Source organism: Protopterus annectens, chromosome 8.part1, assembly GCF_019279795.1.
Source record: "Protopterus annectens isolate FY-2018-M chromosome 8.part1, PAN1.0, whole genome shotgun sequence".
NCBI lineage: Eukaryota > Metazoa > Chordata > Ceratodontiformes > Protopteridae > Protopterus > Protopterus annectens.
This window is the reverse complement of record NC_056742.1, coordinates 352,866,536-352,893,894: the sequence shown is the minus strand read 5'-3', so window position 1 is coordinate 352,893,894 and position 27,359 is coordinate 352,866,536. Positions and strand designations below refer to the sequence as shown.

Below are 27,359 nucleotides of genomic sequence, written 5' to 3'. Positions count from 1 at the left end.
GAGAACACTGCTTACCTGGATTCAAAGATGGCTGCCATTCTGTGAACACTGCTGAACTGCAGCTCTTCATATAACCTGAGGAAATCTAAACCCTGAAGTGATACCAAGACTTTTATAACAACAAATCTTCGAAAGAATAACTGCAACTTCACTTAACTATCCTGCAGGAAGAGAAAAAAAACGAAGAATAAGACGATATTTAACAGGATTATAGTAGATTAGCTGGCTCTGAAGAGAGAATCAAACAAAGGAACCGTGTGCTCTATACACTTTAAGTTTCTGTACTGAGATAAAATGTCAAAAGAGGGAAAAATATGGACACAACTACTACTAAAACAAAACTTTCAGAACTACAGTCAATGGAGAAAGATGTAATTTCCAAAAGGCAAAAAATTGTAAAACAACAGGAACAACAAAAGCCAAGGACTAAAACTAAACCTGATCAAGTGGTAAACATGGAGGACATCAAAACTGCCTTATTACCCATTCAAGAAGCTCTGAAAGAACTAACTACTCAAATACAAACGTTTGGAATTTTATGCACCCAAATTCTTGAAAGAATGGACAAGACTGAAGCTCGGATATCAGAAAACGAAGATAAACTAACTTTACTTGCAAAAAAATCAGATACTCATGATTTGGACATTCTGGCTATTCAAACTAAAATTATTGATTTAGAAGCAAGATCCAGGAGAAACAATATAATTATTAGAGGAATTCCAGAATCCATACAGTATAATGAGTTAATTCCATCTATAACACAAACACTTACAGTGCTTCCTAATGACTCTGACATGGTAAAACAAATAATCATAGAAAGGGCGCATAGAGCTCTGAGAGAATCACAAGCTTCGAACAGTCCAAGACCTGTGTATGTTAAAATACTTAATTACCAAGATGTCATCAAAATTCTTATAACAGTCAAAAAAAAGTGGAGGACATATTATGTGGAATAATAATGGAATTTCGCTGGCCCAGGATTTATCTTTACAAGTCAGACAAGCTAGACAGTCTTTACCTCCATACTGTAAGTTTCTTATTGATAAACATATTAAATTTCAAATTAAATATCCTAATATGTTAATATTTACTATGGATGGGTCTAAATATTCTGTTTCAATGAAAAATGAGGCAAAAATCGTCTTTCTGAAAGTTTTTAAGTGTTTACCTGCTTCTGAGACTTGAACTGGCTTTCCGTTGAGACTAACATGCTGTCCGAGGTCGGATTCATCTGTTGCTGTGGCTCGAGGTCTTGGTAATCCTTTGTTTTCATTTTTAGTGCTTTAGGCCTCTTTTGGAATAGATAAGGACTTTGTTTTGTTGATCCTGGTTATCTGCGTCTGTTTTCCGAAGTTTTATGACTTTCACGAAGTGTTTACACCGACGAGGAGACAGGAAATGCCTTGGATGCTGCTGAGGGTGCGGATTTTACTGTGGTACTACCGGAAGTCCGGCTGCATTAACTGTCCCCCATCGCGAGCGTTCTGTATGGTTTCCAGGCTTGGAAATCCGAAGTGAACTGTTTTAAGCTTTGTAAAAGATGATGTTTCATAGTAATTTAAACACATAGGAACATTTTATTACACTTGCTTTTCATATAACAACAAAAGTCTTGTAGTATACAATAGATAAATGGGGTACAGGGAATATTTGTTTCTTTCTTTTCTTTTTTTTTTTTTTTTTTTGGGATACATATATAGGAACTATAATTAACATTCTATATAAATATAATGTATAATAAAATTCATATATTATTAATTAGATGGGACATAGTTATATACTACACTAGTTAGACATCATTTTATAATATTAGGAGACCTGAAGTATATAAATAATGAAGGACCTAACACATCTATTAGGAAAGTTGATTAATTTTTTGTCTTTATGTTTGTACCTGTTTTTATATAACATTACAATACAGCATGAATGTTTTTTTTTCTCTCTCTTCTTCTCTTCATTTGATGCATACATAATGGAGGGCAATGTTGTCCATATGTTGGACTTTCATTTTCCAGAATGACATTGATTGTTTAACATATTTGATTCATGCTGTTTATGTATAGCTAGCTAATCAAAATGACTGAAAGCTTTTTTCACATTAATGTTATATCTTCAGTATGATTTACTTAAATAACAGTTAACAAAAGAGATGTAGATGAATAGTAGCGTTTGGTAGGGAATGTTTAGATTAGACTTTATAGAAGTAAATTTAGTTTATATAGGTTCTATTTATGGGATGTTTTTGAGTTGTTATAACCTGAAGACTTTACACATGTTTACTTCTTTGACCCTTTTAGTTTTTTACATTATTCAAGACCTATATGTGTCCTGGTCTGGGATAGAGTGGGTAGGCACTGGTATAGGATGGGATATCAAGAATGCTTCCAAATTATATATGTCTTTAAAATCACTTTGACTTTATTTTATGTTTTCCCTTTTAAACCTCTATTATACAAAATAACTCATTAAATGTTGGAAATAGACTCATGGAACATAAAAGGGCTCCAGAACTTAAAGAGGAGGAAGTTATTTTTGCATTTATTATTGCAGGTTAAGGTGTCATTTAACTAAGGATCAATGGGTTGATATTAAGAAAAGGAAATGGATCAGAGAAATTGTAGCCTCAGAAGGTAAAACTAACAGTGCTGGGGTAGCTATACTTATTAAAAATCAATATCAAGAGAAGATTTTAGACTCAAAACAGATAAAGAAGGAAGATGGTGGTATGTTATTCTTTCTTCCACTCGGTTTGACAAACCTATTTTACTTTTAAACCTTTATGCTCCTTGTAATAATCAACAACTTTTCATAGCATCACTTTATCTGATTTTGACACAATATGATAAATATTATATAATTATTGGAGGAGACTGGAACTCTTATCAAATTCTGAAGTTGGATAGATCTTGTCCACAAAGAGCATTTAATAAACAAGCAATAAGTGATATAAAGGAAGATTTCCAACTATATGACCCTTTTAAATATTTAAATAACCCTGGTAGTACAAATAATTATACTTTCTATTCAACATGTCATAAAATGTGGTCCAGAATAGATTTATTTTTGATTTCAGGAACAATGATTAATTTTGAACCTTTAGTCTCTATACATGCACGCTATTTATCAGATCACTCAAAAATCTCATTAAGTTTCACTAAAGAACCTAGCGATACCCTGCGGCAAAGAGGTTATAATTGGTCTCTTAACCCAAATCTGTTAAATAAGGAGGAAATAATACATGAAATTACAGTTTACCTCGAGGACCAATTGGCTAGATTAGAGAAACAACAACATGCACCTGATATCGAATGGGCGACAGTTAAAGCACAAGTAAGAGGGATCTTTTTACAAAAAGCTTCATATTATAAAAAAATGCAAATTAGAGATATTCAGAAATTGGAAGCTAAAATTAAGACACTGGATCAAGAATTGATCCAGAATTTTAATACTCAAACAGAGATGGAATTACTTAAATGCCAAAAAGATCTCTTCTTAATTCAAAATAATAGATTGACATTTCAGGAACATAGGATGTTAGCGAGGTATGCCAACCATGTTCAAACACCATCAAGGGCATTAGCTAGAATCATTAATCAATCGAGAACAGCTGTACAAATTTCGGAAATACAATTTAAGAATACAATTTATTCTAAAACTGAAGATATTATTAATATTTTTGAACAGATATATACTAGTATATATGGTGAGCAAAAAGATCTATCCTCACATAGGACCAATAAAGAATTCTTACAAACAATTAACTTTCCGAAAATAGATGATAATATTCAAAAGGATCTGATTAAACCGATATCTAATGAAGAAGTAATATATATAATTAAACATATGAAATCGCATAAATCACCGGGTCCTGATGGTTTGACGGTGGAATTTTATAAAGTTTTTGATGATATTTTTGGTAAAATACTCTTGCGTGTATTTAACTATATAATTAAGAATAAAATTAATGATCCTCATTTTAATGCCTCAAAAACTATTCTCATACCTAAAGTTAATTCTGACCCCCAAAACCCTGACAATTATAGACCAATATCATTAATAAATGTAGATATGAAAATTTTGACTTCTATTCTAGCCAGTAGATTAAAAAAAAATAATGAATCAAATAATATCTAAGGAACAAGCTGGTTTTATGGCTACTAGGCAAACTAGTGACAATATACTTACACTTCATACATTGATAGCTTATGCTAAACAGAAAAATCTTAATATTTATGCACTTATAATTGATGCACAGAAGGCTTTTGATAGGGTTGATGTAAATTTTTTGTTTGATACTTTACCCTACTTTAATATATCCCAAGAATTTGTTCAAATGTTAAAAAATTTATATAGCAATACTTATACAACTTTATACATTAATAAAAATTTCTCTAAAAGAATACAGATTAAAAATGTAACACATCAGGGTTGTCCTTTGTCCCCTTTACTATTTAATATATATCTCGAACCCTTATTCTTATATATTAAACAGAATGTATACCATAATGCCCCAATAATTTATGGAACAAAAATATCAATGGCGGCGTTTGCAGATGATCTCAATATATATTGTACAACTCCAATTTCAGACACTAAAAATTTATTAAAAGCAGTAGATGACTTTGCAGAAGTATCTAACTATAAAATTAATCTTTAAAAAAATGAATATTTTCCCCTTAAGAACTCCCAAACCTTTTTCACTTTTTCCACTGGTGGGACAGGTAATGTTCAAAGATAACATTAAATACTTGGGTATTGTTTTTTCTACAGATGATAAAGATTTTTCTACTATTAATATTAAAACAGTTTGGGAGCAAATAATATCTGATTTTGGGAGATGGAAGAATTTAAAATTACCAGTATTAGCAAAAGTTTCAATTATTAAAATGAATATATTACCAAGGTTATTATACATTTTTAGATCTGCTCAAGTGGTAATCTCGAAGAACTTTTTTAAACAAATTCATAAATAATCAGCTAAATTCATTTGGGAGCCAAGAAAAAACAGGATATCATATGATAAATTAATGACCCCAAAAATAGAGGGGGGATTGGATTTACCAAATTTTGAAATTTACTATTTAATAATAAACTCTAATAGACTCCTAAGAATTGCTAATTATAATGTATGTAGCTTTAAGTGGGCACCAACATGGGTAATCTTGAACTATAAATCACACAAGGAATGCTGAGAACAAATCACTTTATGACGCAAAGCTTTCGGGTATGAACCCTTTCTCAATACTAAATACATACATATACACAAAGCAACTGCTTTTATACAGGCCTAGTAGTCATGTGACTGCAGCCAAAGTCACATGACTTATTCAAATGTACAATTTAAAAAATTTAAAGAAACACACTGCAAAAAAGCATTTGTTAAAAAAGAAACTAGACATAGAAATCAGGAGGAAGTATAGTCAGAATGCCTTGTATAAGCATATTGAGACTTGTGGGGACAGGCATACATTTAGATTTAGGGTCATTGATTTGGTGATTCCCTCACTCAGATGTGGTGATATTAATAATTTTCTTGAAACTAAAGAATATCAATGGATAGTACGTTTGGGAGCTGATAGTCCTCCTGGCCTTAATAGTACAGTAAGCATTAAACCAATTCTTATTGGATTACAACGCAAGTTGAAATGATACCTTTATTAACCTGTCATGAGCATGTTTATACATTGATGTTAATAAGTGCATCTGTTGTGTACATGTATGTGTACACCTATGTTTTAATATTTTAGAGTTTATATTAAACATATAGGTATATATGTATATTTTTATATTTTTATAATTAAGAATATATATGTGCTAGATATTGTTTTGAAATGTGATCATATATATGTATATGTCTAGTTTCTTTTTTAACAAATGCTTTTTTGCAGTATGTTTCTTTAAATTTTTTAAATTGTACATTTGAATAAGTCATGTGACTTTGGCTGCAGTCACATGACTACTAGGCCTGTATAAAAGCAGTTGCTTTGTGTATATGTATGTATTTAGTATTGAGAAAGGGTTCATACCCGAAGCTTTCGATCATAAAGTGATTTGTTCTCAGCATTCCTTGTGTGATTTTGGATCTTTTTGCAGTTTGTTTTTCTACCATTAATCTTGAACTATAAACATATCCTAAATTTGAATATTAATCCTAGAGCACTATTCTTTCTAGGAAAAGTCAAGGTGAAATTATATGGGATAATGGACCACATTAAAATATATATAACATCTATACAAAATTTATTTCAATCATTAGATCTTGCTCAGTATATGATGGTCTTTCAACCCTTTCATAGGAACCCTAACTTGAGATTAAATAATCAATTAATTGATATTAAAAATTTCCCATTAATAGTTAATATAACTTTAATTGACATTTACACATATCTCAAATTTTCAGCTAATCAAATAAGACAATAATTAAACTTACATAAAAACTATCTAGTCATTTTGAGACAAATTAGGGAACTCTCTATAAATTACTTTAAGAATTTCAAACCCAGAGACGAAGATTTAACCAAATGCTCAAATTTGTGGCAAGCTCTTCAACAAGATGTTAAATTTATAACCGCAGCAAGTAAATTAATAAAGGAGTTTAAATTCCAGGATAAAGTTCTTTTATCGAAATATTGGAAAGAGAAAATCCCATTGATAGAAGAAAGACAAATAATAAAAGCAATTGAATTGACATCAAAATCTATTTCTCTTCAAAAGTTGATGTATACTCAGCTGATGATATGGAATAATGTGTATTATACATGCCTTAGCCTGCATAAATTCAATTCAAAAAACTCTCCAAATTGTCCATACTGTAAAGACCAACCTGCTGATCTTCTCCATATGTTCTGGAGCTGCAAATGTGTTTATAAACTTTGGAACTCTTTAAAGATACAACTTCAAAAGGTGGGTTATCAAAGTACAACACTTTCATGGAAATTTATGATTTTGCATATCCCTCCAAAAGAACTTTCTAGATCACAAAGTACCATATTTATTAATATCTTTTTATTAATGAAACTATATATAGCTACTAATTGGTTAAACCCATCCCAAACTAATGGGATAACTTTAAAATTCTAGCAATGAGACATATATTAGCCCACAAATTACTTCTATATCAACATAATAAAAATATCAATAATCCAAAAATATGGGAACAAGTGTTTAATATTATATTAGCATAATATCTTAAACCTAAATGTATTATGAGTTATTTATACACTGTAAGAGGACCTTGTAACAACAAATTGTCTGTTACTTGAACCAATCTCAATTATTTTTATATTTTATTGTATAAAGTTGTGTTACAGTTGGACGCATTCATGTAAATATTGTATATATGTTATGATGTTATTATTAGATACATTAGTTGGCATTCATTTTTAATTTTTTATTTGTTTTAAATTTGTATTGAAAATGATAAAACAATAAAGATTTATTATTGAAAAAAAAGAGAACACTGCTTACCTGGCAAATAATGGATCAACTACAATCAGATATTATCCCTTCAGTTATGTAACAGATAAAGTAGCCTGAAGTTTTTACCATAATATAAATATTGTTTTCTCCCTCTTGTTTCAGGTAATAAAAAAGGTAGTCCAATTATTTCCACCAAATATGGGCGGTTAAAAGGAAAAATTGTTGAAGTAAAGGGAACAAACAAAGCTGTCTATGTTTATCAAACAATTCCATTTGCAAAGGCACCTGTTGGATCCCAAAGGTTTTCAGCTCCTGGAAAATTAAAATCATGGAAAGGAGTAAGAGATGCTGCAACCATATTTCCACCAATGTAAGAAATACTCAACACCATACAGACAGTCATTCTTTTATAAGCAAAATAAATTAATATTAGTTGTATTGTTGTATAAATGTGCATTATTTGGCTTCTCAGAGGTAATGATAATTCAATTACAAAATTGTCATTCACATCAAAGCAGTCTGATTAAATTAATGTATTTATGTATTGAAATGTCTTGTTAAATGGAAAGCTCTTTTAGTCAGACTACTTTACAAACTTTGCTTTAATGTTCTTTCCATCTGTAATCTGAGTACTAATAAGATAGCATATCACATATCTATGCCACCCTCTGAAGTAAACTTTTTGTAATCTCAGAATGTAACAGATTAGATGTCCTATAGATAGCTCAGTGAAATACTAACCATTCAAAGGAGTGTTTACATAATTATCAGGTAAGTTAACAGCCCATGTTATTGTCTATAGTGGGATACTGTTATGCTTTGCACTAACTTGTCATATTAAACCATGAATTATATCATACATAAAGCACAACACAGAAAATGAAAGACAGATAAGAAATCATTTAAAGAGTATTTGAAATACATACCTTATTACATTTAAGATTAGTATTATACCAAATACTGCATTTTACTAACAAAATGCATATGACGAAAAATACCTGGCACTTTACTGCAAAGGATTAAAGCTTTGGTCTGTTAATGAGGTTCATCCTGTAGTCCAGGGTTTGACTCATTCACCATTAATTTGCCTACTGTGTGGCTCTGAGCAAGTCACATAACCAGGCAGCTTCTTCTAGACTACCATGAAGGGAGGCATAACTGTAACTAGGTCAGCTGAAAACCTGGACAATCCTCAAATGATCATCCTTTAACTGTAGTTGAGGACTAATAAGAAAATCCTCAAAGCAAATCATTTAAGAGGCCAGAAGTTCATATCACAACTGTTTAAATGACTAACTCTTCAGTTACACTCAGCCATTCAAATACATCGGACTTGTGAGGGACCAACTGACACATATTCTACAGTGTCAGATGTGCCCCCTAACAGCCTGCACCTGCTGAAGTCATCCTTTCACCCACCATGGCTGCATATCTGAAACAGGTGAATGCACAATGGCTCTACCCATTTAACAAACAAATGAACACATTCTACAGCCACATAATGTCTAAAATACATTTAAATTTGTCTAAATGATAGTGCTCTTTGTAGTAGTTATTTTCTCAACTACTACTTTCGGAATATGACTTGGTTTTTAGCGAAAAGTGAAAAGTACTTCAACACATCTTACCCAAAAGCTTACACATAACCTGTTTTCTAATGACAGATCAGTTTTTCCTAGTCATAACTCATCTGTAGTACAAGGTTAATCCTCAAAAAGGGAAACATGCATGCATTTGCTATCTTGATCTTTTTGGTTATATTGCACTGACAGACCACGCTCTCTCTTTGTGTTATGTAATTCTGGAAAAGATTGATAAGGAGCAATATATATTTATCTGTCTATCTATATATAGAGAGAGATAGAGAAAGAGACACACACACACACACACACACACACACAAACAGTGATTCTATGTACTTTGGGAAATGTGCAGTAACTGTTTTAGGTACGTGGCCAATACCCCTGATGATATTTTTTTTTTTGAAAGATTTTAGTTATAAAATGTTCCTACAATATAACACAACTAATCCAAAAATGCACATAAATAATTACAAAACTAAATATAAGATGCCACTACACAAAACACAATACCTGTAAGTATCTACACATTCAATAACTATTCAGAAAAGATACTTTAAATGGTTAACCATCTTCCACATCAAATTTTAAACTACTTTTCAAATATAGAACTGAACTTTAAATCATTCAGAAATGTCCTTATTATATTAACAAAATAAGCAACAGATATTAAATGGAAGTTATTCCATGCATTATACTGCAGTTTATAACTGGAGACAAAAGTATGGTTACAAACACTTATATTTCTTGTGAGATTTGAAACTGATAAATCCCGGACAAAGACTGATATCAGTGAAGATTCTGATCACTAAACTTAACTCCTTTTTGCTTATCTTTTAAATAATTCCTGAATTTCTAATTGCACTTTTATTTTTTTAAGTTCATATTGTTTTGTGCAATGTGTGTGTGTGTGTGTGTGTGTGTGTGTGTGTGTGTGTGTGTGTGTGTGTGTGTGTGTGTAATGAAACTCGAGAATTGCTGTTATGTTGATGTGCCTAATGTTGACCCAATGACAGTGAAATGTGAATATTGACATCTGTCTGCATATGCACCAAGATTGCTCTTTAGAACATTCTAAATTTAAAAAAAAAGTTTTCTGCAGGGGGGTAAGCCTCATTGAACCCCAACACCCCCTGATAATTATAAACTCTGAGATTGCACGATCCCTGGGGAAGAGGAGTATCCTTTATCATACTACTGTCAAACATCTGCATTGTTGACAAAAGTGGGTTAACAATATAGAGGATGATATTAGCCACAACTAACCAATCTCATGGAAATCATATATGGATCTAGTGTGCTTTGTTGAAGTGTATAATCATCAACAAGGCAAACGCTGACACTTACATCAACAATGCTAATGGTTGGCACAGTTCTTTGCATTCTCCAAGGATTAGCCTCCGAACATGTTAATAAAAAAAACATGTTTTTGCAGAAGGGAAGCCCTCCTACATCCCATGTGAGGGGCTCCACCCCCATATCACCTGCTAATTATATATACTAGCTCTGAGATCATATATTTCCTAGGCAATATATTCCCCTACACCAGGAATTGTTGATCTTGCACATCTGTCAGCCATCTGTATTGGTGACCAAAATTTCTCAACAATACAGAGGGCAATTAAAGCTCAAATTGAGCAGTGCCTGTGAACCCATACATGTAAGTTTCTACAACCGATCAAAAAGTCACATTGTCAAAAAGAAAAGAAAAAAACAACACAGGTACAGCTGATCAAAAACCAGCTTATCGAATGTGCCAAGTTTCTTCTGTGCTTGATCACTGTACAGCAGGGATCAGGGAATTTTCCCTTTCCCTACTGTGGTGTGATCTGAGAGTTGGTATATATAATATGCAGGGAGTTGCCCTGCAAAAAATATGCTTTGTTCAGTGTTGTTTTTAATAAGTACCTGATTGACCTGTTGTGTTTGATCCATTGCCAACTGACATTTTGCCTTTTCGATGTACGACTATATATATGTGTGTATATAGGCTGATAGATAAAGCATTTGAAGGAATAACATGATCATTCAAAGGAGTAATTTATTTAAACTGGTCAAAGTATGTATGGTTACAGAATTATTGTGAGAGGGAGAGAAGAAAATGATTAATTTGCCTTTAACAGAGGAGAGACAAGGGGATTTTCTGCCTTTTAGAGAATAGGAATGGCAGTAGTGGAGGAATGAAAACAAATATTAACATCATTAGTAAAGGCACTTATAACTGTGAGATTGTGTATCATAAATTAAATATTAGTAACACAGTATCACAGCAGAATACTAGGTTATCGACTGAAGGGATTGTTTGAAGCCTAACCATGCTTGCCAATAAAATCTGATAAGTTTTGGTTCCCAAGGATTTTGTGGGGGTATATATACTTGGGTATGGGTGATTAAGCATTTGCAAGTTTCCTCTTTCTAATAGAAATGTAAGTGTCAGACCATAGGTATCTCTATGCTTCTTCCATTTACTTATTGAAGTTTTCCTTGAATAAGTGCAGGGATGAACTCTGTTTTACATGGATGGGAAGAATGTTCCAGAGATGGGGAGCCTCTAAGAAACATATCTGTCCTTCCAGCATGTTAAATGTATGTTGCAGGCAAAGTTTAGGTCCCTGGATTGGGTGTTCCTGATGTCATCTTTTTTACAGATGTGCAACAGGTCCATTAGAGCTGGATCAGAGGACGCTGTGTAGGCCAGCCATGAGTCGCCTCTCAGCAGCTTGTAGGAGACCAAATATATGTTGAGGATTTGAAGTGATCTGCATAAGATGTGTTTTCCTCCCCATGTATTCTTTTTGTGTGTAATCTTTGAGAATGATCCAGTTGTTGCATATGCCTGGCAAGATGCATATTGAAGGGGGCATTGTACTCACTGATTGATCTTATGAGAGCAACGGATCAATGACATGTTTGGATCTAGATGCCATATCCCTGCTTATAAGCTGTGTAACACAGAATGATTTCCTCACTTCACTAGACACATGCTGGCTAAATGCCAAATCACTTTCTACATGAGTTCCCAAATCCTTGACTACAGAGTCTACTCTTATGAGTTTATTGTCAATGAAGTAGCTTGCTGAGGTGGTTGTCATTTTGAAAGAGACGGTGATGGACTTTTTGCCACCAAATTTTACACCATGACTCTGGCACAAGTTATTAGTCTTTCTCATGCCAGTCTGGTGGATTTGACTGCACCCAATGTGTAATGATATTCATATTTGGTCAGCCAAAGACCTTTGAGCAGCACCAGCACTGAGCCCTGAGACATCATGCAAGTACACAGCTTTTTTGTGAAGGCAGACTCCCCTATTGTAACTTCTTTGGTCCTGTCTGTAAGCCAATTGGCCATCTAGTGAGGGATACAGGGGTTTATACCTAGTTTAGTGAGATTTTCTACAATGCCTGAATGGGGTATTGTATCAAATGCCTTTACCAGTTCAAGGTAGATAATATGCATTATTTTGCTCCTGTTCATTGCTTTGGTGACCTTCTTGAAGAATTATTCCAGACTGAGTAGGCAAGACCTGCCCATGGCAAACCCACACTGACTTTGGACCAATGTTTGTAGGTTATCTATATTGTCAGTTGGAGTATCCATGCTTATTGTGTCCATGTCTTTGCATATCAGGCTAGTCAGCCTTATGAGTCAATTTCTCAGCTCTGATGTCCCACCCTTTTGGGACCCATCAATGCAGTGCTCTTGGCCTTGGAGAGCACCTGCTCTAGTGATAGTTGGGGGAGTTATGGATGTGGGTATTTCCTCTTGAAGGGAATCTGGAGGGGAGAGGGGGTAAAATTGGAGTTAAATGTGTTGGGCAGGAAGTTTGCTATATCTTCTGGCTCCACATAGGGGGTACCATTTAGATACCATTAATTAGTTAATTAATTAATTAATGAATTAATTACTAGTACCATTAATTCAGTACATTGCTGTGTATTGCCTTTGAGGTTACTGACATAGCTGAAGAAAGGTTTGTGATTGTCCTTTGCATGGGAGGCTAACTGCCTTCAAATTTGGCTTTGGAGGACTCTTTTATCTTGCTGGGCATTGCACCTTCTAACTTCTGCAATGAATTTTCTTCTTTTACTGTACAATCTACTGATGTTGGGATTCCACCAGGGTAGCTTGTTTTTTGAGCAGATGCTGGGCTTAATCTGGGTAGGTACAGCTGTCTCTGTGCAGCTGTCAATATGATTATGCAAGGTCTCAGTGAATGATTCCACATAGGCAGCAGTATTCTTAGTGTTTGGTGGGGTGGGAGGGTTAAAATGTTGCCTTGGTGTTACTTAGTAGTAGGAAGTTTGCCCTAGAACAATTCCTAAATGTTCCAGGGTTAGCTGGTGTCTCTGGTTTTAACTTTACATCAAAGGACACAGCTTTATGGTCTGACCTGACCAGCAAGAAAATTACACTATTGAGGGTGCAACGTTCTGCTATGTTTGTAAGGACCAGGTCAAGGATATTTTTCCCCTAGTGGGTGGAAAACTGACTGGTCATAGGTGCTTGCATTTACAAAGTCCAGGAATCCTTGGGCCAGTACATCAGGGGTTGTATATGATTCTCAGTATATATAGTGTTATTTTGAATGGGGAATGTCTCTAGTACATTTAAGTATGTATTATGGTGTTCCTGGGATATAGAGGGGGTCCTATAACTTGTACGGATATGGCATAGGACTTTGTCTAAGGTAATCTGATCATGGAGATCCTCACACATGTCATACTGACAGCCCACTCTTGAGATGTTTGTTTTTGATATAATTAGTAACATAGTAACACCTCCACCTTTTGTTCCTTATTCTGCTTTAGTTGATCTAAATGTGTGGAATGCATTGTAGCCGTGCACTGACAGGGTGATCTGTGTGGCTTTAAACCATGCATCAATAACTGTACAGACTGGTTACACTCCTAGCATTGAGCAGTAACACCTTCAGATAATTCTGGTCTGGTTTAGCTATGCGGGTAGGTTTATCATGTCATTAATACTTAAAAAGGCAGTATGGGGATGGACAAGGTTTTAGTCAATACTCAAAATCTCAACAGGAACAGGTGCAGACCAGTCCTGGCAACCATATTCTTCCAGGATGACAGATATTGGGCCCTCTTTGTACGATAACATACTCTTTGCCATCATAAAACGCAATTATTTTCAGTTCATATTGTGGTATCATACTAGGAGAAGGTAGAATGATGCTCAATGCTAGGCTCATACTGGCCTGAGACACATTGTCTAAGAGCTCAATAAGGTCTCTCTAGCTAGTCCAGAGAGGTAAGTCTCAGGTTATTTAGGCCTATATGGATTATGACTGAGCCATGCTGGCATTTGTGGCTCAACAATCTGTGTGATCTGACAGATTTCCTATGAAAAATATTGGGTTGTGTGGTGGTGTGCCTTATGGGCTTAAAAGCTGAGACACAGTAGGATGTGAATGTATTTGTTGTGTTGGGTATCAATTTTGTGGAATGCTTTTGAGCTTGCTGAGGATACTTCTGTTTGTGCATTGTCTGGGAGATCTTTGTGGTTTAGGAAGACTGCATTTAAGAGCTCATGATATGTGGGGTCTATGAAACTGGTCCAGTCTATATGAAGTGGCTCTAGTGTGTGTGTATTACTGATAACCTGTTTGTTATTATTAGGGCTTGTATGTGACAGCCTTGCCTCCAGTATCAAAAGAAGGTGCTCTGAAGAGGTGTGAATACACATAGACATGAAAGGTAAAAATAATGATGCAGATCATAAAATGAACAGAGAAAAATTACATTAAATAGGTGGTGAGTGAAAGCTACCATATACCTTACCAGTCACTGCATGATTGTAGTGAGTCATGAAATCTGTAAGATGCACATGCTATGTTACCAAATTTTACACTTATAAGGCATTATTAGAACATTATAATGACAGTTGTCTCCATTCCACAAGTTAGAGTCTCATACATTTGAATCACTGCCTTCCTAACTCACAGTCTCTGAGCTTCTGCGCCAACTACTAATGCCAAAAAACAGGTTATATAATGCCGGTCTATACCACATCATCAAAGTGACATTTCACGGAAATACTGTTCATTGAATTGTGCTCATGTAGGGGGCTGCACCCCCCCCACACCCCCCGCAAATTATATATACCAACTTCGAGATTGCACTACAGTGGGAGAAAGGGCAGATTTCCCAATCCTCACTGTACTGAGATCTTAGTATGAACAGTTCGACAAATGGCATGTTCGATGTAAGTGCACTGAAAATGCTTTTCACTGAAGTGATTTTTTACTGATCTGATAGGGACCCATATAATGCTTGTCAAAAAGCACACATCTGAAGGAATGTCATCAATAATGATTGTGAATGAATATGGCCATGGCTAAATGGGAGTAAAACATTTATGAGATCAAATCCCTCCACCTGTAGAAGTATCACATCCAAGCAGAATTTCTCACATCAGTTTACTAAGTCAGTGCTGCATGTCAACAATGGCTTTACACACTGATACAGCATACACCAGACTGGATTTCAGCCCCTGCCTGCCTAACTCACATTCTCTTTACCTGTGGACTAGCTACTGAAACTGAAGTATTAGTTATCTGACAGTTGTCAAAAAGCATGCATTTGAAGGGAGTGTGACAGCAGTATGGAAGACTAATAAATAAGCATTGTGAAATGGATACCATTAATTGGTGGATCACAGGTCTCAACATGCCTCACTGAGAAACTGAACATCACATCAGTAGTACACTGAACTATGGAAGCTGTTATATTTGAAATAAAATATGTCTAACTCATCCAGATATTGCACGATGGTCAGCATATCTATGCAGCTGAAAGCTTTTCTTCATTTGTTTGCCACAGAATGAGAAATGATACTTATGTACTTCAACTTCAAATAGTAATGTATCAATCTCTCCTAACTTGTCATGCAATGAGAGATACAAAAAGTATATTATGAAACTGGGCATACTTACAAGGGATTACAGCATGTAGGGGTTCAAAACCTTCTACTTCTCAAATGCTAGTAAACTTTCTTACATCACATATGTTCAGAAAGCCATTCTCCCATGTCCTCACTTACTTTTTACATAATGAGACAGTGTCCGCTGCTCTGGATTTAAACCACTGCCTACTTAACTTGATTTATGCACTAACAAACAATCCTACAGGGGAACTTATACAACAGTTGGCAGAAAGCACACAATTGTATACCATCACCATTGTGTGTAAATGAAGATGTCTTTGCTTAAAAGAGAGTACAGCTATTGAGGGTACAACTACTGGGGGATCAAAACTGTCCACCTGTGAAAGTGTCACAGCCAAATGGAATTTCACACATACAGCCACGGTGGTGCAGCGGTAGTGTTGTTGCCTCACAGCAAGAGGTTCTCCCATTCAATTCTCGGCTGGAGTGCAGGGAGTGCCTTCTGTGTGGAGTCTGCATGTCCTCGCCACGGTTGGGTGGGCATTCAAAAGACATGCGTAAATAGGCGTGCCATTGCTGAAGGTTGAATGTCGAGCTAGCACCTTGGCGTTCATGAAAATCTACTGCCAATCATTAGCGGACTGGAGTTCTGCTGTGGCGACCCCTAACCAGGAAAAGCCGAAAGATAACAACAACAACAACAACATCTGTTCACTGCACTGCAAAACATGTTCTATGGCATTTGTCAGAAATCACATAATGGGATGGAGTGAGCTATGTTAAACAGACAGAAGTACTCAATGGATCATAACCCTTCATATACTTGACAGACAACCTGAACATCACACATCAGTGGTACATTGGACCATGGAAGCTGTTACACTGAAATTAATAATCATGTGCTTACGCTTATATCAGTACAATATTCTGTCACCCATCTAAGATATGGTCAGTTGAGTGATAGTCAGCATATCATTACCTTTCAGAAAACTATTTTATCAGTTTTTGCCACTGAATGTGAAATGTCAGTTACTATTTCCTAAATATGAATTGTGATACTGCTTGATGCCAAGTGTCTCCCACTGTTAAACCTACAAAAAGTAATTTGTTTTACTGTTGACTCTTATGTGCATGTGTGCGATGTGACAGTTGTATTACTTCAGATGAAATGTGGTAGGGAGTGATAATGATGCATCTAGGAGTGAAGCAAACTACATATCAGTTAAATGAAAATCATGATAGACTAAGTGTGAAGCTCCACATCAATGTTGTATCAGGTGAAGACAAAGAGGAGCTTATACTGTATGTGTCTGACAAGTCCCACATGAAGGAAATGTTCAAAAGGGAAATCAGAAAAGTGATGGCATGGGGATTGAGGAGAATGGTGGTAGGCGACAGTGACATATATAACACACTGGACTGTAATACATCTCAAAGTGACATCCTCCATGTCAGTGTGCTGTTCATGGTTTTCAGAAAGTCTGTATATGTGTTCAGCAGTGAGAAATAGTAGTTTAATGTCTGCCACATGCAGAAATATAGCAAGGGAATCTGAAAGGGATTTCATTATGCAGTTTTGTGCTATCATTCTGCAAATGTCCTCATTTTACCTTTTGAATGGCATACAGGTGCAGAATGAGTAGAAAAATCTGAGACAGCATCCCACTCCCAGTGATATACAACACTGCTCCATGTGTAGTGATGTACAACACTGCTCCATGTGTACTGGAAAGGACCCCAGAAATCATTGTTAATTTGAGCCATGAAAGTATATACAAATAGAGGCAACAGACATTATTTTTATTATAACAGCTCAGCGTCCGTGTGTTTTTTCTTTTAGCTTTAGAAGTGATTTTAATATTATTTTCATTCTGTCAGGATCACTTACAGGCATGCAGAGGTGCCAGCAAGTGTGATTGATGCCAAAGTCTTAGCACATGCATAAGAATTTTCTTTGTTTTTATCACAGGATGAGAACTAGCAGGAGGCTGTACTGCACAATGCCAAGCCTTGTGCAATGGATGAGTACAAAACTAGATATCTCTGTTTATACACCATTTATAGCTGTGTGTCATGTTTTCATCTATTTTATGACCAGATTAAAGGTGGGAAGTGGGATGAGAGGACAGAGATGAAAATGGGGAGCAAACAGATGTTAGGATGCTAAATGAGTAATTCAGGAATGATCAGCATGGAGATGGGATAAGACCACATCTCATCTTCTTCACAGGTTAATAATGTGTGTGTGTGTGTGTGTGTGTGTGTGTGTGTGTGTGTGTGTGTGTGTGTATATATATATATATATATATATATATATATATATATATATATACATATATATATATATATATACATACATATATATATATATACATATATATATATACATACATATATATATATATATATATATATATATATATATAATACATAGGTTTAGACATTTTTGAATAAGTACTTTATAAATAATGTGTGATAACTTAAGAATGTTGTGTCATTAACTGGATCAAATCAGGTGTGTAATACACACGCACACACACAGTGGAAAGTTATGTACAAGACATTATTTCTTTTGTGCTACAGGTGCCTTTTTTCCTTCTTTTGAGAGAAACGAAAGTTCAGAGTATCAGAGGTAGGTAGGTAAGCAGGTAGGGGAGGTTAAGTAACAGCGGCAGAAAAACAGGACAGACATGGCAGACAGCAGAGGAAAACAATGAAGTGGGATACAAATAGGGGTTCAGAATAGGGGTTCAGTGATCCAGCCCCTTCTGGCATAAACACAATGGGAAATTACACCTCACCCTTGGAACTATTACCACTGTCTCTTAACTCAGAAACCTCAGGCAGTGCTGGATAGGGAAATAATTTATCGACCCACTGGAGAATTTATTCCATCTGGACAATTTATGCACTGAGGGTCCTTTATATGATCTTCTCCACCAACCCTGCCTCCTCCTGTTGGGTGTCAAAATCACCAGCTCCACTGGCAATACTCCTGGTGGGCATCAATGCACTAGCCTCCAATGTAGATCTACCTCACATAGGTGGTACAGGTAGGGCAAAAGATGTGGACACTTGGCTGGGAGATTGTGACCTGGAAGTGCTGGGTGTCTCTTTTGTTGTTGTTGGTGCTGCCACCTGTGGGGATTGTAGTCTGAGTTACTGTGATTGGTCTGGGTTACTGTGCAGGTGGTTGTGATGGAACAGTCATGGATGTTACATTCATAATTTGAGAGAGAAAAATAGAAAGAATATCAGGAAAAAAGGGTGAGGGAAAGGCACAAAAACAAAAAGTATTGTTTATATAAATATATATATATATATATATATATATATATATATATGTGTGTGTGTGTGTGTGTGTGTGTATATTTCTTTAATGTTAAAGTCATACTCATTACACATTCCAGATACATTATTAAAATTAATTACATCCAAATATAAACATGTGAGGAAATTAATTATTGTTATACTAATGTTATACTAAAATTGTACAATGGTTGTTATATGTGAGAGCCAGAGTGCACAAATTTTACATCATAATTGGCCAGATGAGATGATGATGATATATGTTATGACAACAACTATTCAGTGTATACAATGTAAAATGTATGTTAAACAAATTTGCTATTATGAGGAATGCAACCTACAGCCATCAGAACTTATTTGAGATTAGTGCTTTACAACATGGTCTAATCTTACAGCAGCACTGGGTTCGCACCTTCACAGTATGCATACTAAGATGTTCATCATGTTACCCTGCTGCAGTCATTACCCTTGGGTTATCCTGTCGTCAGGCGGTCCCGCAGTTGGCCTGAGTTCCAAAGTCTTGGTCCGGCGTCGGTTGCTGTCACTTCTTCCCTGACAACAGTGCACCAGGGGTATATAAGAGGCATCCAGTGCCATTTTCCCCAGTCTTTCTTGCCGTGCGGTGCCCGAAGCAGAAGCAGTTCGCAAGTGCTGGTCGGCTGACACCTGAGATTTTCGAATTGAGTTTCAGTCCGACGTCTTCAAAGCTAAGTACCCCATTGGGGAACATTTTCTTGCCTCAGTCTGATGTCAGAAAAAGTTAACAATTGCATTTCTTGTGGGAAGCAAATACCTCATAAGGACTTTCATTCTTATTGTATTCCTTGCCTAGGCCCAGACCACGACGTCACTGGTTGTTGGTTTTGTGCTAGGTTCAATAAGCATACTATAAAGCGACGCTTTGATTTTGCTAGACACTACTTCAGTAGGAAATTTAATTATACTATGCTGTCGGAGCAACCGACTACCAGCATGCATAAAAAATGCAAAGATAAAGACAGGCAGCCTAGATCCAAGCCTGACTCCGAGGCCTCGGCTGGGCCAGTCGCCGGTTCCCCAGTTTTCAGCGAGGCGCTTACACAGCCCCTGATGACCGCAGAACTGGAACCTCAGGCCACTTCGGATTCTCAAGCAGAGAGTACTAGGCCAACGCAACCATTTTCTTTAGGCCCTACCGACAACATTGCAGAAAGAGAAGCAGGTGCTGTGGAAACACCTTCGGTTACAGAAGGTGTCTTCAGATCGACTATCCTCACCATTAAATCTTATGCTAAGCTTAAAACTCCTTTAAAACCTAAAAAGACTGTAAAGCACTGTCCAGTTCAAGGCCCCATGCCTAAAAAACAGATGTTTATGATGGCTGAAGATTTGATTACTCTGATCAGGGGTTCCCAACCCCCCCCAGACAAAAGGCCAAGACAAGAGGAGGATTATGCCTCCTCTGATCAAATTTCTATTTCCTCAGACTCCTCTGGGGAACAGGACTACTCTTTTCCCCCCATAAAGATTCTGATGCTGAGGATTCCATTCCCTCAGCATCTCCCCCTGAAGACTATTCCTTTGGGGAACCTTACATACCATGAGGGAACATTTCCACTGGGAAGGTCAGCAGTACTCTGACTCAAAAAAAAGGCTCCGAGAGTTTCTTTTACTTCCCCAGCACAGACCACTTGCTATCCCTCCAGTATTAGACATTGTGGATGATGTTTACTTAGAATCTAGTCTAAACCCAGATTCCCTGCCTCCTGCTCCAGCCAAACCAGACAGATATTATAGAGTGCCAGATTCACATAAATTCCTTTACAAAAGTCCTGTTGCTGACCCAGAGACTATCTCCCAGGGTCCCAAAGGGGCTAAGGCTTATATGGCCAAAAATCCTGTGCCCTCTGAAAGGGACTCCAGAGCACTAGATAGATGGGGGAAGAAGGTGTACACTTCAGCTACTCTAGCTATGAGAGCACTAAATTGTCAATTTCACATGCTGAAATATCATCAATTCCTAATGTCTCAATTAAAACAAAAGATGAGCACACACTCTCAACAGTCTGAATTCAAGAAAATGCAGGATCTGTTGCATTGAGCTGAACAGGTGAGCAAACACACTTTTCAATTTGGATTTGATTCCTTGGAAGCTTCATGTAGAGCAGCTGTTACTGGGTCTTTCATACGTAGGCATGCTTGGTTAAAGGAACAAACTCTGCCTGATCATGTTAAAGCAAAATTACTAGATGCACCTTTACAGCAGGATGTCTTGTTTGGGGTTAAAGCAGAAGAAGTTTTAAAGAAAATGGAGGACAAGGCAAAGTCCATGCAGATGGTCAAAGATTTCTTACAGGTACAACCACCTCGCTTCAGCAGGAATTGGCCAACAAAAAATTGGTCCTTTCCAACTTCTGACAGACCACAGAGGGGTAAATACAAACGCCCAAGGGGCAGAGGTCAAGCACAAATCCCTTACAAACCTTGACAATGGGGCACTGCAGCACAGAAGGGAGGAGAAGACAGGCCCCAAACTACTAGAAGACAAACACAATGACTTAACCCTCAAACTGCCAAGCAAAGATCTCTTGGCAGCTCCTTTGGGAGGAAAATTAGCACTTTTTGCAGACAACTGGTGCATCATCACAAAGGACAAATGGGTCTTAGACATTATCTCACAAGGATACAGATTCCATTTTCACACCTTGCCAAGGATAAAATGAATGCCAAACCTGCCACAAAATCAATGGGCAGAGGCACAAAAACAAATTGCAGCTCTCATGGACATGAGAGCCATTCAACTGGTACCTACACAGGAGCAAGGCCAAGGATTTTACTCAAGACTCTTTCTAGCCCTCAGAAAAGACAATGCATGGAGACCCATTCTGGACCTTTCAATTCTAAACACCTACTTGCAAGTACCCAAATTCAAGATGCTAACACTACAGCAGCTTCTTCCCATGTTGGGCAAGAAAGCTTGGCTAGTAACGTTGGACCTCAAGGAGGCATACCTGCATGTCCCTATCAGACAAAATTGCAGAAGATACCTACATTTCATTGCAGGTTCAACCCATTACCAATTCTCTGCACTGCCCTTTGACTTATCTACTGCACCCAGGATCTTCACAAAATGCCTGGCACCAGTAATTGCATACTGCAGACAAAGTGGAATTTAAATATACCCATACCTGGAGGACTGCCTCATCCAAGCAGAAAACAAGAGCATTCTCTTACAATATCTGGCGTTTGTCAAACACCTTCTAAGTTGCCTAGGGTACACAGTAAACAAAAAGAAATCAAAACTAGTGCCCTCGCAGAACATGACATTCCTGGATGCCAGCTTGAATACAACGGCCCAGATGGCTTATCTCACGCCAGACAAGCAGCTACAACTGACTCAATACTTCAAAATAATGGCAACAAAGTCCCAACTCCCTGCAAGAAAAATTCTGCAGGCCTTCGGATTCATGGCATCTTGCATACTATTAACTGATTCCCTCCAGGAGAGCTCTTTTAAGTGTGTACCTTTAACTCCCAGTATTTAAAAATGAAGCTATCACCTTACATTTTTAACAAATACCCATTGACAGAGGTCATATATCAATACAATTTTGTTTGCCATCATGTATGCTTCAAGATAAAATTTTCTGATACCTTGTATATAACATGGCTTTGGAATTATTAATGGCTGTAATGAGTTAATACCATTTGCAAAACTGCATATGAGGAAATTACAATGGTACCTGAAAAGTGTATGGACTCAACACAGCCACAGCTTGGAAACAATGATACCTCTCATTCCCTGCCTTCAACAGGAGTTTCTATGGTGGTCACAGGCATGTCACCTCAACAAGGGTCAGCCTTTCACCTTACCCCCAGCCAGGCAAACTATAACAACAGATGCATCGGACTATGCCTGGGGGGCGCACATGGTAGGACAGTGCATTCAAGGCAAATGGACTACATATCAAAGAAATCTGCACATCAATCAAAAAGAAATGCTAGCTGTACAGAAAGCTCTGACAGCCTTGAAGGACTTCTTACATCCAGGACAACTTATAATAAGGACAGACAATACCACAGTAATATGGTACATAAACAAGCAAGGGGGTACGCACTCCTACCCTCTATGCAGGCAAGCAATCACCTTGTGGAACACAGCACTGACTTACCAAATTCAATTACAAGCACAATTCCTGCCAGGAAGAAAGAACACATTGGCAGACGAACTAAGCAGGAACATCATGGATCCCTACGAGTGGAAACTAGATCCACAAGTATTTACAGTGATAACTCAAAAATGGGGATGCCCAGACATAGACCTGTTTGCCAGCCCCCAAAACTATCAGCTATCAAAATTTTACACAAGGCCATTCCACCATCAAGCTTGGAAAGTGGATGCACTCTCATTCAGTTGGAAAATGTTGACAGTATATGCTTTCCCACCATTGCCCCTTCTAACAAAGGTATTGCTGAAAGTCAGAATGGAGAGACCACGGATGATACTCATTGCCCCAGACTGGCCACGCCAGCACTGGTACCCACTACTAAGGAACATGGCCCATGGCCCACCATGGATTTTACCACAAATTCCTCATCTGCTCACTCAGCAAGACAGTCAAATTCTACACAGTCAGCTCAAGACCTTAAATCTGGCTGCATGGCAAATTACCTAAACAGCCAGCCAGCTCCTCTTTCACAAGCTGTAATGGATGTTATCCTGGAGGCCAGGAGGCCCAGCACTAGGAAAACCTACTCAGACAAATGGAAAAGATTTTGCGTCTGGAACCAAGCTAAAGGCCAAAATCCCCTTGAGCCAGACATACCTCAGATTCTGCAATATTTAACTGAGATGTTACACAAAAGACTTTCTTTTTCATCTATTAAAATCCACGCCTCAGCTATTTCAGCTCACTACAACACGGATCCCCCTTTATTTTCACATTCACTTCTAAGGCAGTACCTCAGAGGGGCCAAAAACATAAGGCCTCAAAGGAGAGCACCAACTCCAACCTGGGACCTCAATTTTGTTCTGGAAAAGCTTACACTACCACCTTTTGAGCCAGCTTTCTCAGCTGATTTAAAATTTATATCATGGAAAACTGCCCTGCTGCTAGCAATCACTTCAGCCAGAAGAGTCTCAGAGCTGCAGGCACTAATGGCAGTAGAGCCTTTCCTCATTTTTCATCAAGACAGAGTTTCTCTATGAACTAACCCTTCCTTTATGCCAAAGGTGGTATCCAGTGAGGCTCTAAATCAAACCATCCATTTACCCACTTTTTTCCCAAATCCACAGAACAAAGGAGAAAGACTCCTGCACTCCTTGGACATTCACAGGCAACTACTTTACTATTTGGATAAAGCAAAGGTTTTCAGAAAATCTGACCAACTCTTTGTATCCTATGCTGCAATATCACAAGGAAAAGCTATCTCAGAACAGACCATTTCAAAATGGATTGGACATTGCATACGTTTTTGCTACACCCACCATGGAAAACCAGTTCCTACTAGCATAAGGCCCCACTCCAACAGGGCAGCAGCTATTTCTACAGCCTTCCTCAGGGGGTGCCAACCAAAGAAATTCTGGAAGCTGCAACTTGGAGTTCAGTACACACCTTCACCAAACACTATCACTTATCACTTTACTCTAAGACTAGAGCTGGCTTCGCCACTGCAGTTTTGCAGGGCCTTCTTGCCCCTTCTAACCCTGTTTGATTCCACCTCCCATACTGAGCTTTGGGATTCAACCCAAGGGTGATGACAGCAGCAGGGTAACACGATGAACATAGTACAGTTTTGTACCTACCATAAATGTAGATGTTCGAGTGTTCACCCTGCTGCAGTCCAGGTTACCCTCCCTCCTTCCCTTCTGATCTTACTGAAACCCTTACATGCCTTCAAACCTGATACAACCTTTGTGGTGTATTTGCCTATAGCTGGGGGTATGTTTTGTTTGTGCATCACTTCTATTATTGGTACTATGTAGTGACCTCCTATTGAGGGGGCACCTGACATCTGGGGCAAGAAAAACTGAAGAAAATGGCGTTGGATGCCTCTTATATACCCCTGGTGCACTGACATCAGGGAAGAAGCGACAACAACCGACGCTGGACCAAGACTTTGGAATGCAGGCTGGCTGCGGGACTGCCTGACGACAGGATAACCCAAGGGTGATGACTGCAGCAGGGTGAACACTCGAACATCTACATTTATGGTAGGTACAAAACTGTACTTTAGTTGTCTGACAACCACTTTTGCCCTAATTTCTAAAGACTATTACCTACTGATGCAATTCTAGGTGAGCATTGTAGTCAGTGCTAACAGAAGCCACACATACCCTGTACCTCTCTGAGGCGTTACACTCTCTCTCCTGAGGCACCTCCTGATTTCCTTCCGTCTCTGCAGGGGGTACACATAAGGAAACAGATTAATGAAAAAGGTGCCATGGTATGGTACGGTTGTAGTTTGCAGAGGTATAGAATGATAGACGTTCAATACAGTTGTGGTGGGCTGACCCTATAATCTACCTCCCATCAGTGAAGGAGGTCAGCTTTGTGGCATTTCATGGCACTGTATTGATAAAGACACTGTTCGTCCTTGTGTGGGATACCAGTAGCTTGGGTGACAGCCTGACCAAACTGTTCTGTGTTTCAGCTTTGTAATGTGACCTGCTAGCGCTCCTTCAGTAGCCTGTTGCTGTAGTTATTGCTAAGGAGGTGTACAAAATTTTTAGACTCCTTCTCATAACCTCCTCTTTACCCTAAATGGAGCACTAGCCTCACCTTCACCAGTAATGTCTCTTCTTCAAAGATCAATGGCATGGAATTGGCACACAAAGCAGATCTTGTATCTCCATACTACATGCAATGATGGCCACCATGGAGATCCAAAGTCGCATGAAGGATGACAGAAAAAGACAATATAGATACTGTATTTTGTATGACTCCAGGGTCGGTTTTAAGTGTAAAACATGGCAGTACTACATGCCTATGTGTGCTAATGTAGATAGATAGATAGATAGATAGATAGATAGATAGATAGATAGATAGATAGATATATGCTCCACAGTAACTCCAACTCTTTATTTTATTTATTTTATTTTACATTTGTTAACCGGGCTAGTCCAATTGGATACATGTCCATTTTCAGTGGAGGCCCGGGGAGAAAAGTTCCGCTATCTACTACTTGACAAGTATATAATACAAGAATGTACAATAATAAACAAGGAATTTAAACCACAATTAAGGATGTTCAGGCAATGGTGATCAGACAGAGACATAGAAGGTATGCAAGTTCAGGTAACTTAGTATGTACAGAATTATTTACATTGTTTAACAATAAGTTTAACACTAAAAATTTGAGTAAAGTCTGTTTTTAGAAGGGAGAGACAGTTGCCCTACAGAAATGGAATGAGTAAAAATGAAAGAGTTAGGAGAAAGAGGAGAGGGGGCAAGAGAAGAGATGGAGTGAAAAAGGTCAGCTAGGGTTATAGCAAGAGCATAGCCAGTGGTTGCTTAGGAAGTGTTTAAGTTTGGTTTTAAATAGTGGAATTGAAGTTAGGGCTGTGAGGTCTTGAGGAAGTTTATTCCATATTTTGCCAATTGAGTTGGAAAATGTGGAGTCACCTGCTGCGTTCTTTGATAGAGAAGTTTGAATCAATATTTTATTAGAAGAGCGTAGGTTTTTCAGGTTGTTATAGGGTTTTATGAGGGTGGAGAACATTGGTGTATTCTCAGGGTGATGAAGGGCTTTGTGGGCGATAGTAAGTTGATAATATTGAATTAGGTGGGGTAACTCCAGCCACCCTAGTTTTAGGAGATTCTGGCAATGATGTGTTCTATATGGAGAGGCAGTGGCAAATCTGGCAATATTGTTGTATGATGATGTAAGATTATTGAGATTATATTTTGAAAGATTAGTGTATATGGGGGAAGCGTATAATAGGGTAGAGATTAGGTGGGTTCTAGCTATGGTAGTTCTAGCTTCAGGAGTTAGGAAAGATTTGATTCTGTAGAGAGAACCTAGCTTTCTGTTAGTTGTTTTTATGATAGAGTTGATATGAAAGTCAAATTTTAGTAGGTTGTCAATAGTAATACCCAAGAGTTTGGTTGTTTGGTCTGGAGTGATTAGGGTGCCATTGTTAGAAGTGAGTGTGAAGTTGATAGAGG

At 37.4% G+C, this 27,359-nt stretch overlaps 1 protein-coding gene across 1 annotated transcript in view; it reads left to right on the top strand.

Annotated features, from left to right (window-relative positions):
• Positions 1 to 27,359, top strand: part of LOC122810350 (carboxylesterase 5A-like) — a 292,554-nt gene that overhangs the window by 59,586 nt on the left and 205,609 nt on the right. Inside the window, exon 2 of the mRNA XM_044081931.1 lies at positions 7,582 to 7,789. Within this exon, the coding sequence (XP_043937866.1) occupies positions 7,582 to 7,789 (208 nt within the window). The remainder of the gene's footprint in view (positions 1 to 7,581; positions 7,790 to 27,359) is intronic.